The sequence below is a fragment of the Mobula birostris genome, chromosome 5 (genome assembly GCF_030028105.1).
Source record: "Mobula birostris isolate sMobBir1 chromosome 5, sMobBir1.hap1, whole genome shotgun sequence".
Lineage (NCBI taxonomy): Eukaryota > Metazoa > Chordata > Chondrichthyes > Myliobatiformes > Myliobatidae > Mobula > Mobula birostris.
The window spans coordinates 117,882,822-117,898,310 of record NC_092374.1 but is presented as its reverse complement, the minus strand read 5'-3'; the positions used below and the strand labels follow the sequence as shown (position 1 = coordinate 117,898,310).

At 38.0% G+C, this 15,489-nt stretch overlaps 1 protein-coding gene across 1 annotated transcript in view; it reads left to right on the top strand.

Moving 5' to 3' along the window:
* LOC140197951 (low-density lipoprotein receptor-related protein 1-like) overlaps positions 1-15,489 on the top strand; it is a 2,495,129-nt gene that overhangs the window by 1,726,161 nt on the left and 753,479 nt on the right. Inside the window, exons 27-28 of the mRNA XM_072258609.1 lie at positions 10,652-10,816; positions 12,503-12,747. Of these exons, the coding sequence (XP_072114710.1) occupies positions 10,652-10,816; positions 12,503-12,747 (410 nt within the window). The remainder of the gene's footprint in view (positions 1-10,651; positions 10,817-12,502; positions 12,748-15,489) is intronic.

The following is a 15,489-nucleotide window of genomic DNA, read 5'->3' as shown; positions in this document are numbered from 1 at the left end:
CTGAAGTTAGGCTAATTTGCCTATAATCTTCTTCCTCTGCCACCCTCCCTTCTTGAACAGTGGAGAGGCATTTGCGCTTTTCTTGTCCTCCGGAACCATGGCAGAATCTAGTGATTCTTGAAAGATCATTAACAATGCCTGCACAATCTCCCCAGTCACCACTTTCAGAACTCTAGGGTGAGCTCCATTTGATCTGGGTGGCTTATCCAGCTTCAGACCTTTCAACTTCCCCTCCCTCACAATAACAATTGCACTCATGTTTGCCCCCTGACACACTCAAACTTCTTGCATACTGTTAGTGTCTTCCACAGTGAAGACTATGCAAAATATTTATTTAATTGTTCACAATGTCCTTGTCCCTCATTACTACTTCTCCAGCATCATTTTCCAGTGGTCTGAAATCTACTCTCACCTCTCTTTTACTCTTTATAGCTTGAAATAACTTTTTGCATCCTCTTCGATATTTTTGGTTATTTTACCTTCATATTTCAATTTTATCCCTCCTGTGGCTTTTTAAATTGCCTTCTGTTGGTTTTTAAAAGCTTCCCAATCCTCTAACTTCCCACTGATTTTTGCTCTATTATATGCCCTCTTTTTTGCTTTTACATAGTTTTAAACTTTTCATGTCAGCTACAGTTGCATCTTCCTGCCTTTAGAGTATTTCCTCATCTTTGGTATGTATCTACCCTGAGCCTTCTGAGTTGCTCCCAAAAACTCCAGCCCATTGCTGTTCTGCCATCATCTATACTAGTGTCATCTTCCAATCAACTTTGGCCAGCTCCTCTCTCACGTCTCTGCAATTCCCTTTACTCCACTATCATACCGATACATCTGACTTTAGCTTCTCCCTACCGGTGACCCCTATTTCCATCCAGGAGGTCAGTGTGGACATGGTGGAGGATTACAGATACCTGGGGATACGAATTGACAATAAACTGGACTGGTCAGAGAACACTGAGGCTGTCTACAAGAAGGGTCAGAGCCGTCTCTATTTCCTGAGGAGAGTGAGGTCCTTTAACATCTGCCGGACGATGCTGAGGATGTTCTACGAGTCTGTGGTGGCTCGTGCTATCATGTTTGCTGTTGTGTGCTGGGGCAGCAAGCTGAGGGTAGCAGACACCAACAGAATCAACAAACTCATTCGTAAGGCCAGTGATGTTGTGGGGATGGAACTGGACTCTCTCACGGTGGTATCTGAAAGGAGGATGCTGTCTAAGTTGCATGCCATCTTGGTCAATGTCTCCCATCCACTACATAATGTACTGAGTGGGCACAGGAGTACATTCAGCCAGAGACTCATTCCACCGAGATGCAACACAGAGCGTCATAGGAAGTCATTCCTGCTTGTGGCCATCAAACTTAACAACTCCTCCCTTGGAGGGTCAGACACCCTGAGCCAATAGGCTGGTCCTGGACTTATTTCATAACTTACTGGCATAATTTACATATTACTATTTAACTATTTATGGTTTTATTAGTATTTATTATTTATGGTGCAACTGTAATGAAAACCTATTTTCCCCGACATCAATAAAGTATGACTATGACTATGACTAAATTGCAGGATGAGGTCTTTCAAATTATGATCTCTCTCTCCTATGGATTCCTTTACTTTAAGCTCCCTAATTAAATCCAGAACATTACACAACACCCAATCCGGAAAAGCCTTTCATCTGGTGGGCTCAACCACAAGCTACTCTAAAGAACCATCTTGTTGGCACTCTGCAAATTCTCCCTTTTGAGATCTAGCACCAACCTAATTTTCCCAGTCTATCTACATACTGAAATCCACCATAACTATTGTAACATTGCTCTTATGACATGTGCTTTCTGTCTCCCATTGTAATTTGTAGCCCACATCCTTATTACTGTTCAGAGGCCTTTATATAACTCTCATCAGGATCTTTTTACTCTTGCATTTTCTGAACTCTACACATAAAGATTCTACATCTTTTGATCCTATGTCACTTCTTTCCAAAGATTTGATTTCGTTTTTTACCAACAGAGCCACCCCACCCCTTCTGCTTACCTGCCTGTCCTTCTAATATAATGTGGATCCTTGGATGTTAAGCTCCCAACAATGATCTTTTTTCAGCCAAGACTCAGTGATGCCCACGACTTCATACCTACCAATCTCTAGCTGCACTTGTTTTGTAGTTATCTTCAACATACCTTGTTTTGGTTTTTCATCTTCTTGTCTACCCTCAATGCCTTTCTCTTTAACGGTAACACTTTATTCTGCATTGTGTTATTGTTCTCCCTTGTGCTACTTCAATCCACTGACATGCTGAAATGATCTGTATGAAAGGTATGGTTATTTACTGTACCTCAGTGCATGCAAAAATAAGTTAATTTACCAGTTTTATGTCAGCCCCCAAAAATATCCAAAGCCAAATCTTGTTAGCATAAGACCATAAGACTGTAAGACATAGGAGCAGAATTAGGTCATTCACCCCATTAATACTACTCACCATTTGACCTTCACTGATATATTTCTCCTATCAACATCATTCTTCTGCCTTCTTCCCATAACTTTAGGCACCCTTGCTAATTAAGAACGCACTTTAATTAGTCCCAATGACTTGGCTTCACTGCTGTCTTAGGCAATGAATTCCACCGGATTCACCATTTTCTGGTTACAGAAATTTATTCTCATCTCTGTTCTAAATGGACATCCTTCTATTCTGAGGCTGTGTCAATTGGTCCTATATTCTCCTACTAATGGAAGCACCTTCTTCACATCCACTCTATCTGGGCTTTTTAATATTCCATACGCTTCAATGAGATCCCCCACATTCTTCAAAATTTCAGTGAGTATAGGCCCAGAGCCATCAGATGCTCCTCATATGTTAAACTTTTCACTCTCGGGATCATTCTCGCAAACCTGCTCTGGGCACTCTCCAATCCCAGCACATCTTTTCTTTGACATTGTTCACAAAACTGCATACAATCCTCCAAGTGAGGTCAGCCCAATGCTTTATAAAGTCTTAGCATAACATTCTGGCTTTTATATTCTAGCCACATAGTAAAAGATCACCATGGTTAAACATTTCTGTCCACAAACTCAAGAGATCATGCAGACTAGCTGAGAGAAAATGGAGGAAAATTGGATTAGAAGTCCACTGTAATATTTTCAAGAAAAAAACTAGCCTCCTTAAATACTGCTATACATTCTGCAAGAAGAGCCCATTTTTCCAAGATTTTTTGCAGAGAATATTTTTTTGCAATTATAAACTGACTGTTGAATCCTGCCAAACCTATAGTGTCCTCAGCCAAGCATCTGCCACAAAATGTGAGGAATTTGCAATATTTTTTATCAAGGAAATTACTTCCGTTAATGAGAGAATAGCTACAGATACCAGTAACCTCTAGACAAAACCTCATAAAAAGATGACAAACATGTGAAAACGTAGAAGTATTTCAGATTGAAAACTCTATAAGATTGCAACAAGCAGTAAACCATCTAATTGCTGTCTTGACTCTGTCCCTACCACACTTTTTAAAGATTCTTTTAACAGTGTTTTCAATTCTGTTATGAAGATTCTTAACACATCCATGGAAACTGGATTTTTTTACAGATGCCTTCAAAACTGCAACTACCAAACTTTGATAGTGAGGTGCTAGCTAACTATAGGCCTACATCAAATCTTCCCTTGCTGGGTCATTTTCAACCCACTCATCAACTTTCTGAATTAGAACAATATTCTAGATGAATTTCATCAGGTTTTAGAGCAAACCAGAAACAGCTATTACCAAAATTGTCAGCGACCTTAGATTCAGAACTGATGCCAACAAGGTCTTAGTTCTAAATCCTCTAGGTATGATATATCTTTGACACACTTGACCACAACATTCTCCTACATTGCCTTGAGAACTGGGTTGGCCTCTCTGGTAGTGCCCTTAATTAGTTTTGTTCATATATCTTAGAAAAATGTTTTTGTTTGTCTTGGAGATCTATTTCCTAAGAGATACAATGTACCTTTTGCTGTTGCTCAGGGAAGTTGTCTTTGACCCTGACTCTTCTGCTTATACATACATGCTCGTCATCATCAGAGGGCATAAACTTGATTCCCACAGTTATGCAGATGACAGTTGAGCCTGATGATGATAACACCCTATCTTCTCTGATTTCTGGTATACCTGCCATAAACAAATAGATGATAAATAACTTCCTAAAAACAAATGAAGATAAAACTGAAATACTTATGTTGGTCTCAATGCCAAAAGAGATAAATTTCTTGATTAACTTAGGAACATGGCTCCCTTTGCAACCTCAGAATTAACTAGCCTGGGTGTTATCCTTGATTAAGATTTGAATTTTAAATGCCACATAAATAAAGTGATCAGACCAGCATTTCTACACTTAAGAAAGATTGCAAAGATGTGTTTATTTCTATCATGTAATGATGCTGAAAGCTATTTCACTTGCTTATATTGAATAGACTAGATTAGTGGAATGCACTTTTTACTGGCCTTCCAAGGGAGTCTATTGACAAATTTCAACTCATGCAGAACACTTCTGCTAACACAATCCAGGATGAGGGAGCATATCACTCCCATACTAGTTACTTAGCATTGGCTTCCCGTATCCTTTAGAATTGATTTTAAAGTTTTTTTTCTATTTGTTTTTAAAGCTCTTAATGGTCTGAGACTGGAGTACATCACAGAATCATTTTTGTAGTACACTCCTGCTCACGCTCAGGTCTTCTTCCACCAGTTTCTTAAATTTAAACTATTTTCCTCAAAAGATTAATGTCAGGTCACCATTTTTTAACTATGCTCCTAAACTGTGGAATTTAATACCTAAAACCTTAAGGGATGCAGATTCAGTTGACAGTTGCCAAATCAAAACTTATTTACTTAACAGTGCTTTTAACTAACATTATTTTATCTTTTAGTTTCATATTTATTTTCATGTTTTTACTTTTATCCCATCGTAAAGCATTTTGAACTACATCATTTGTCTGAAAGTGCTAGATAAATAAAGTTAATATTATTAAGCAACACACATCAAAGTTGCTGGTGAACGCAGCAGGCCAGGCAGCATCTGTAGGAAGAGGTGCAGTCGATGTTTCAGGCTGAGACCCTTCGTCAGGACTGAAGGAAGAGTGAGTAAGGGGTGAGTCAAAGTGTGGTCGAAAAGTAGAAGAGCCGAAGAAATTACAGATGGGGAGCAGTGAGAGATGGTTTCACTGAACTCCCGTCGAAGAGAGGATCTAAACTTCTTCGGTGTAGGCATCACCGGAAGAGGCTTCGCAGTAGTGAATTTAAACGCAAACAACAGGAATTCTGCAGATGCTGGAAATTCAAGCAACACTCATCAAAGTTGCTGGTGAACTCAGCAGGCCAGGCAGCATCTGTAGGAAGAGGTGCAGTCGACGTTTCAGGCCGAGACCCTTCGTCAGGACTAACTGAAGGAAGAGTGAGTAAGGGCAGATATTAATATTGTTAATATTGCTATTGTTATTGTTATTCTCAAAAAGCATACTAACATTGCATTGGACTTCCTTACTACTGACACAATCTGTAAGTTAACCTTCAGGGAATCTTGCACTAGGGTTCCCAAGTTCCTTTGCAATTCTGATTTGTGAATTTGCTCCCCATTTAGAAAATAGTTTACATCTTTATATCTTCAACCAAAGTGCACATCATACACTTTGTTACACTGTATCCCATCTGCCACTTTACTGCCTATTTTCCCTACTGTGCAAATCCTACTGCAAACTCCTTGCTTCCTCAACACTGCCTGCCCCTCCATCTTATTTATATTGTTTGCAGTCTTGGCCATTAAGCTAGCAGATCTCTCATTCAGAGCACTGACATATAAAATGAAAAGAAACTGATTCCTGCAGAACATTACTAATCACTGGCAGCCAACTAGAAAAACATCCCACCTTTATTCCTACACTGCTTTCTGCCCGTCAGCAAATCTTCTATCCATGCCAGTATCTTTCTTGTAATACCATGGGCTCTTATCTTCTGAAGCATCTTCATGTGCGGCACCTTGTCAAAGGCCTTCTGAAAATCCAAGTAAATAATGTCCACTGGCTCTCCTTTGTCTATCCTGCCCATTATTTCCTCAAAGGATTTCAACAGATCTCTACAGAAATCGAGTAAGTTATAGAAAATGATGAATATAATTAAGAAAAGTCAACACTATTTTGGAATCAAATTTACATTTGCCCAATTTAATGATGCTTTCTAGTAGTGAACACTGGGCTTGGTCGCAACTGGTTGATTTCTATAAAGCATTTGATAAGATAGCTGTGCTAATGATTACCACAGAGAATAAAAGATTGTAGTGTAAGAGGTAATGTTTTAGCTTGAATCGACTATGGGCAGCCAATAGGAAACAGTGTAGACATAAATGTATCTTCTTCTGGTTGCCATAGTATAATGAATGGCATGTAACAAAGATCAGCACTGGATCCTTAATGTTTAACAATTCATGTCAATGAATTGGATAAAGGCTCCAAAATATGGTTGTTCAATTGTTGATTATACACAGATGTATTTGGAATTAATTTGTGGTGTGGACATAATGGGTCTACAAAAGAATACAACTAAGTTAAGCGGGCAAAGAGTTAACCGAGTATTGTCCACGGAGGCTGAAATAAAGGAAAAAATGTGTGATACCACTACATGCTATCTATGAAAATACTGGAAGTCTTTTTGAGAGACAAGAGGAATGGAAAAGTAATGAATGCAGTTAGATATACTGCTGATGTCAGAATGCTGATCCAAATCAGAAGACCAGTACACAAGAATAAGGAGGTTTTCTTCAATTAAGCAGGACAGTATTGACTGCTTTGCATAGGATAGGTTTTTCTATTTAAATAAAGTTTTAAATATGTTGGAAGAACTAGACTAATATGTACATGACATCAGCAAGCTGTCCTCAGAGCAAAACCTTAGCTTGTATCTGTTGAAATTCAGAACAGTAGTTTGATTGAAATAAGATTGTGAGAGTCTTAACATAGTGCACGTGGAGAAGATGTTTTTGCATAAGAGAACTTAGAACTAGGGGGTAACAATTTAGGATAAGGAGCACTGATTTAAGGCAGATATAATACAATTTTTTTCCTCTGAGTGTTATGCACCTTTGAAGCCATCTTGACGGAAGCTGAAACAGAATAGATTATGGAAGGGGAAAGAATTTTATAAACAAAGAGAAAGGTTACTGTGGTTTGTACCACTGTCACATAAAAAAAAATTCACGACATATGTCAGTGATAATAAACCTGATTGTGATTCTGATTCTGAGATGAACCATGAGTTTATTAAGTGGAAGAGCAGGTTTAAAAGGCCAGGCGGTTTAATTCTCCTCTTAATTCATATGCTTATATTTCATATTTCTTATCTTTAGACATTAAAAGCAACATGTTAGCATTATAAACTAGCTCATTCGTTTATTGGCTGCAACACAATAACAAAGTAATTCAGCTGAGATTTAATACAGCTAATTATTCAGAACTAAGCACATGCCTTGATTAATTGATCAGGTGTGTGTTTTACCACTTCTCCTCACAAAGTTTAAAATTCTGCATCCTGATAAATACTAAATTAAACCATGAAGATTTCTATCAGATGATGAGACAATGTCAAAGTCAGTTATCATCTACAGAATGCAATAAGCAATCATTCAGATATAGATCACTTCTCTAGACCTGTCAAAATAAATTTGGGAACATTTCAGTGCACTTTTAAAAATTGTCAGTAATGCATTATTCAGTTTTGGTCTGCAATGTGCCAGGCATTATCCTATAGTTAAGGGTTTAATGAAGTAAGTGGTTTGCAGGGCTCTGTCATTGTTGCTTGGCAACTGGCGACAAGTTGTGTAGAAGCAATGCATTTACTCCTTTCTCCCTCACTGAGAGAAATCTCCTTCTGCACAGCACTATTTGTACACGTGAGATTGGCTAATGTTGGCGAATACTGTTTGAAAGTATTAGGGGTTTATTAAAAAGGCTTCTTTGTGATTTTAAAACAATATTGGAAATAATAAGTGAAATAACAAATCCTTGTAGAAAATCCCTAAAAGCAAAAAGAAGCAATATAGCTCTCTATCAACAATCAATCAATTGATCTTCCCAAACAGGCAGATTTTTATTTCATCACATAGCAGATATAAAACAGCAATTATAAAATTTGAAATTCATAAATGTTGACATCATCTGTCTTTATTTTCCTCCTTTATTGCAGAATATAGTTTTTCTTTTGTCAAAATTGCTGGCAAAATGAAAAAGAAATTGCTTAATTCGACAAGGAAGGGCAGCAATAAACCATTAATACAGAGGAATATCAAATATTGCTTCCCTATTTTTTACCTGAAAGAAAAATGTCAGTTAAGAGCATTGCAGCTGAGAGATTTTTCATGTTTTTTAATTGCTCTACTGGAGAGCTGAAGTTCAGTGAAGATCTTTTGTGCGTACTCAGCACCCAAAATATCGCATAGGGAGAACTGTTAAAATCTTGGACTTCCGCATAGGCTATTTCTCCACTTTCTGCTGACCTGTGACAGGTGGAGCCATGGTGTGTAGGGCAGCTGGTTGGAGGGGTTATTCAGGAGAAAGAGAATAGCAAGCTGTGAGGAAGACTGGGATAAAAACTGTGAAACCTGCTGCTGTGTCAAGTTGGAAAGGAGACGATTGTGGGTCTGACAAGTGTAAAGTAGGTTACAGGGAAGGGGGAGATGACTAGGCAAGGATGGGTGAGAATGGCAGGGAAGGAGAATAAAAATGGTTGAGGGAAAAAACTGAAGGAGCAGAGTAAAAACCGGTGGCTTATAGCCAGGGCAAAAGTAAAGGAGCCGTGGAAGATAGAACCTGAGAAGAATGGTCTGGGTGAGGTGTATGGAAACAGTGAAACTAGACATAAGCATATGATAGTAACTTGTCTGAAGGAAAATGAAATCATCCTTACAGATTCTTCACTGTTGGAGTGCCTGCCAGGGGATCAAGTTGGAAGGGGTCCTTTACATTAATTCTCTAGTTAACACCTGCATCTGTTGTTGAGACTCTCAGCTGACTTCATTTCACTTGCACAATGATGCCTGTGCTGATGTATGGATTATCAGAAACAGACATTGTATCTAATCTCAATTTGGGATGCGTTTTCAGATAAAAATTTCAATGTGTGACACATAGAAAGTTATACCATGCAGTAATTAACACATTTGATTTATATAACTTTACCTCATTAACTAGAAAGCAACAATTTTAAAATATGGAAATCATATTGCTGAATGATTAAGGATACCACATGCATCTAAGACTGATCTGCTTTAATTTAACCATAGCAATTTGAACGGTGCTATTACCAGCCTCAATATAAGCGTAAATTGGTTTATTATTATTTGTCCCAAGTTACAGTGAAGAACTCACTGCAGAGCGAGTATAACGCTTTACTCATTTTATACTTCTGACTGTGAGGCTAAGTACAGCTGCAATGCATATTTAAGTTTGCTGACAACACCATTTTTTGTTGGCTGAATCAAAGGTGGTGACAAATTGACTTATAGGTGAGAGACTGAAAATCTGGTTAAACAGTACCACAGCAACAACCTCTTACTCAATGTCAACAAAATGAAAGAGCTGATTATTGACTACAGGACGAAGAAAGCAGAGGTCCACGAGCCAGTCCACAATAGGGCATCACTTGTGGAAAGGGCTCATAACTTTGAATTCTTGAGTGTTCTCATATCAGAGAATCTGTCCTGGTCAATCATATAAGTATCATTTCAAAGAGGGCGCAGCAGCACCTCTACCTTCTTAGAAGTTTGCATAAATTTGGCATGTTATCTAAAACTTTGGAATACTTCTACATATGCACAGTGGAGAGCATCTTGACTGATTTCATCATGGCCTGGTATGGAAACACCGATGCCTAAGAATGGAAAAAGTTCACAAAATGTGGTGAATACGACCCAGTCCATCCCAGGAAAAGCCCTCCTCAACATTGAGCACATCTCAAAGGAACACTGCCACAAGAAGGCAGCATCCATCATCAAGGATCCCCACCATTCAGGCCACCATTCAGATATTTACACCTATGTTTGCACCCAGTGAAACCGCTGTATCCAACCATGCCACTATCTTACCAGAAGAACCACAAGTTTCAGAAGCAGTTATCACCTTCAACCATTAGGCTCCTGAACCAGTGTGGATAACTTCACACTCAACTAATTCCACAACCTATGGAGTCACTTTCAAGGACTCTACAACTCATGTTGTTGCTGTTATTTACTTACTTTATTTACACAGATAGTCTTCCTTAGCATGCTGGTTGTTTATCTGTCTTTGTGCATAGTTTTCATAGATTCTATTGTACTTCTATGTTCTACTTTGAATGCCTGCAAGAAGATGAATGCCATGGTGACATTTAAATATTTTGATAATAAGTTTACTTTGAACTTCAAAAAACTTGGCCTGCCACCTTTTAATACAGATTCATTACAACAGTGCTTTGAAGTAGTACGAGGTAACACGGTAACAGTGTACAGAATAAAGTGTTACAGAGAAAGTGCACTGCAGGTAGATAGTAAGGTATTGTTTTAAGTCATTTTAAGCATTAGTAAATGAGAAATTACATGATTTACAAAAATTGAAAGCGCATATACTGAATTGTGAAAAATTTTACCTTTTTTTGTTAGAATCCTGTTTTGGACTGACTGGGATTCTAGCTTTCCACGAATTGAGGCGGCTTCCATGAGCGGAGCAGGAAGGAAAGCCATTTACGAAGCTTTGGGGACTGGCGGATGGCTTAATGGGTTGACAGTGGATTATCTTGAGAACAGAATCATCTGGATTGATGCTATGTATGACTTTGATCTTTAAAATATTTTGAACTTAATTCTGAGATATAGAGCCATGGAGTTACAGATTTGAGCAGCACAAAAACAGGCCCCTTATCCAAACTTGTTTATGCTGTCTAAGGAGCTGACCTGAGCTAGTCCCTTTGCCTGTGTTAGGCACATGTCCCTGTAAAGGCTTCCGATTCATGTTTAAATGCTTTTTTAAGAATTGCAATATACTTGCCTCTACTGGTTCCTTTACAAACTCATTCCAAATACCCACCAACTTCTGGGTGAAAAAAACTTGCCCCTCAGATCCCTATTAAATCTTTCCCCTGTTACCTCAAACTTTAAACCTACACTCTCCTAGTTTTGACTCCTGAGGGAAGAAATGGCTATGACCATGCACCTTTTTGAGGTCCATCAAAATATTATAAACATCTAAACATTCACTTGTCTCTCCTTACAACTCAGGCTGTCCAGTGCTGACAAGATCCTCACCCTCTCCCCCTAAATCACTTCTTTAGCAGAATTGCGCATAATCCTCCAAATACAGTGTCATCAAGGTCTTGTACAATTGTAACATGACATCCCAACTCCGGTAATCAATGCCCTGACTGATGATGTGTCTTGTGACTTCCTTACCACCCTGTCTACTGCCTCTATCTGCCATTCCTTTGATCACATTCCCAACTGATCTAGATCCTGATAACATTAGATAACATTCTTCTCTGTCCACTTTACTACCAATTTTGGTGTCATTTGCAAATGTATTTATCATGCCAACTGCATGAATATATATGACAAACAACAGGGGATCCAGCAGCAATCTGTGTGGCACATCACTAAGCACAGCACTTCAATCTGAAAAGCTCTCCTGAAAAATATCTGAAAAATAAAAAAATATTATTTTTTTCTTTAAATGTTTGTACATCCCAACAATTGCTTTGACTTCTTTTGAAGAACATTTTTAAAATTCCATTAAATATAGAAGCAGAGTTTTTCTTGTTGATCTGCAACAAGAAATGGTTTGAACATGTTTAATTGCAAAATAAATGGAAATTAACCCCACACTTTAGATTTCATTCTTTGTCTTTTCATATATTCCAACAACTCTTTTTGCAAGCAGTGTTCCCCACTGAAATAATTCCATGCACAAAATATCTTGTGATATTGCGGCTTCTAAAGAATAGATCAGGGTTTCTTAATGCCACCTAAAAGATTTGAATTCTGGGTGGTTCCACTGGGCTGTCACCTTGGCTGAAATAGTGGATTCCTTGTATTCTGGTGAATGTTTCTTTTCAATGATAATGGAATTCTTCAGTTTCATAATCCTATAATTTTCTATGACTCTCCAAATAGCTCTCCCTACTCTAACCTTCCAGAACTTAATCATAGCATCCCAGCACACATTCTCAGCTGTAAGTAGCTCCACACTCACACTATTCATGTGTTCCAACTCCTCACTAGCTCTTTGTGCTTCAGCATACTGATTTTGCAATTTGCAAACATATTTCCAAATCTCATGGGCTTGCTCCACTCTATTTCTGAGATTTTATCCTGCAATAAATTAGCTTAAGTAAGTCACCAACCTGAAGAGGGGCAAGAGTGTTGGGAAAAATAAAAATCACGTACTTTGGCAAGCCAGTGGTCTGGAAATTATTTTCAAAATGCTATTTGTTCATTCATATCTCATCGTCCTTGTTCTAGGTCTGATGCTATTTATTCAGCCTTATATGATGGAAGTGAATTAATAGAAGTCTTGCGTGACCATGAATACCTTTCTCATCCTTTTGCTGTAACATTGTATGGAGGTGACGTTTACTGGACTGATTGGAAGACTAACACCCTACTGAAAGCCAACAAGTGGACTGGCCAAAATGTCACCGTGGTACAGAGAACCAGCGCTCGTCCCTATGACCTTCAGATTTACCATCAGACCAGGCAACCACCAGGTAGATGGATTGCTTAACTTATATAGATGATGACCAAAAAACAAAGTAACTTTTTAAAATAAATCAACAGCATTTGTAATTGCTCTTGTAGATATTGGATAGCAAGATGTAGTTAAATTTGATTCACCTCAACTGCAAGGCAATAAATTATGAAAATGTTAAATAGCTTCAGCTTAACTGTGAGATTCTAAGGATATTCTTTAATATCAAGGCATCTTATCAATAACATTGATTTTGTCTCTGACAAATTCTATTGTAACTGAATTAATGCAACAGTTTTATTACTTCAGGTCCCAAAGTAATTGCAAATTAGCAAAAGCTGGAAGTAAAGGGGGTAAAAAAAAGAACTTATGGCAGGCTGAGTGGTCCTTTGGTATTCTTCCAAGTGAAAATACACTACTAGAGTCATTAAAAGAGAAATGACATTAAAAAGAAGTTGCCCACAAAGACTTTAAGCAATAGTGTGGACTGACTGTACAGTTAACAATCAGCCTGGTTGCTATTAAAGTAATCATGATGTAGAAAAAGACAGTTGCCATATCAACAAAGCAGCACAGAACATAACACTTTTGATTCTGGTATTCAAGGTCCATGAACATATGCCTGATTGGAAGTATTTAGCCTGTAGTTAATACAAGTCTGTTTAAATTGGAAGTGTTAAAATTTCAAACCAAGTGATACCAAAATGTTGAGTCTTTAACAGTTTAGCTCTTGATTTATGTGGCTATATTTACATATAAATAGCAGAAGAACTGGTTCAATTTTCAATACAAGATTTATTTCAACTTCTTGGCCTAAGATCAGCCTCAAAACTGTCTGAAAGATTAATTGTATGAGTCAATGTTGTCTATTTCTCCTTGATTTTATCCAGGGCAAAAAAGGCTAATACCGGGGATAACATTTTAAGGTGATTGAAAGAAAGTATAGGGGAGATGTTAGAAGTAAGTTATTTACACAGAGAAGGATGTTGGTGGAGCCAGATACATTAGGCATTTAAGAAACCCTTAGCTAGGCACATGCATGATAAAAAATAAAATGGAAAGTTATGTCAGAGGAAGGAGTTAGACTGATTTTAGAGTAGGTTAAAAAAAATCAGCACAACATCGTAAGTCTAATTCCTGTACTGTACTGTAGTGCTCTAAGTTCAATGTTATGAAAACATCACAGAAATAACCATATAAACTTTACATAGAAATAAAGGTAAGACTTCCCTTCTCCAATGCAAAAACAGAAGTGCTTTAATAGTAGTCTGCAAACTTGTATTTCAAATCGTACTTAGTTTTTGTCTTGATACTTATTTAGAATAGTATCATTATTTATGAAGCTGTTTGTTTTTGAATTATGCAGCATTACAACTGCCCACAACTGCATTGATCCATACAGACTTTCTTACAAGATAGCACTAAAATTCTGCTACAAAATTTTCCTTTGATCATTTGTGCTGAACATGCAACATGATAATGGCTGCACATCAATGTTAGCTCAAAATTCAGTTTGTGATTGAAAATTATTTGTACAAAATCAATAGTTTTTATTCATCATATTTCACTGTTCTTGCCCTTTAAAGATACACTGAAATACCCATAGAGATAAATGATGAAGCACAGATAAATATCGTCAAGTGTATCTGCTGCTTTTGTTCTGCAGCTTCTATGCCAAGTGGATGTTTGCATTCAGTCTAAAATATTTTGCACTGAGCCAAAATAGTTAATTTTCTTCAACAGCACTACTTCAGCAGATTATAATTACACAGTTGACAGAACTTTTACTGATACTAAGAAAGAGTCTGTTAATTAAATCTTAAACACAAGAGATTCTGCAGATGCTGGAAACCTTGAGCAGTCCTGTAGTAATTTTACGTATTGCATTATTTAGCTGCCATGAGAAAAACAAATTTCGTGACATATGTGAGTGATGAGATGGCATTCTATTGTGGATGAAGAATAGGAAGGGGGGCAGGAAGAGAGGGATCATAGTTGGGAAATGGGGAAGGGAGAGGGGAGGGAGTGGGAAAGACCAGAGAGCGATTCTGTAATCATCAATAAACCGATACAGGTGTCCCCCGCTTTTTGAACGTTCATTTTATGACACCTCACTGTTAGGAAAGACCTACATTAGTTACCTGTTTTTGCTAACAAAAGGTGTTTTCACTGTTACGAAAAAAGACAGCGCGTGAAAAAGGCAGCGCATAAAAAAAGGCGGCGCGCGTCCAAACAGCTACGCTCCTCCCCTGGAACGGCATTCTAGCCGGCATTGTTAAACACATGCCTGTGAGCATCTGTGCTTTATGCCGATTTATTTTGAGCATCCGTTTGCAAGATGAGTCCTAAGGTATCAGAAAAGCCTAAAAGGTTCGTAAGGGTGTTATACTTAGCGTAAAACTAGACATAATTAAGTGTTTCGATCATGGTGGACGAAGCAAGGACAAAGTGAATTTGGCTTGTGGAAGTTGACGATGATAATGTTGAAGAGGTTTTGGCATCTCATGATGAGGAACTGATAGATGAAGAGCTGATGCAATTGGAAGAGGAAGGGATAAGACTTTTGCTGCAATGACTGCAGAAAAGTACGACTTTAATTTTGAAAGGGTACATAGGTTTAAGGCATATTTTCAGGATGGTTTGAGTGCTTGCAAAGAATTGTATGATAGAAAAATGCGCGAGGCTAAGCAGTCAAACATACTGTCATTTTTCAAGCCTTCCACATCAGCCACAGCAGACGATGAACCTCAACCTTCGACAT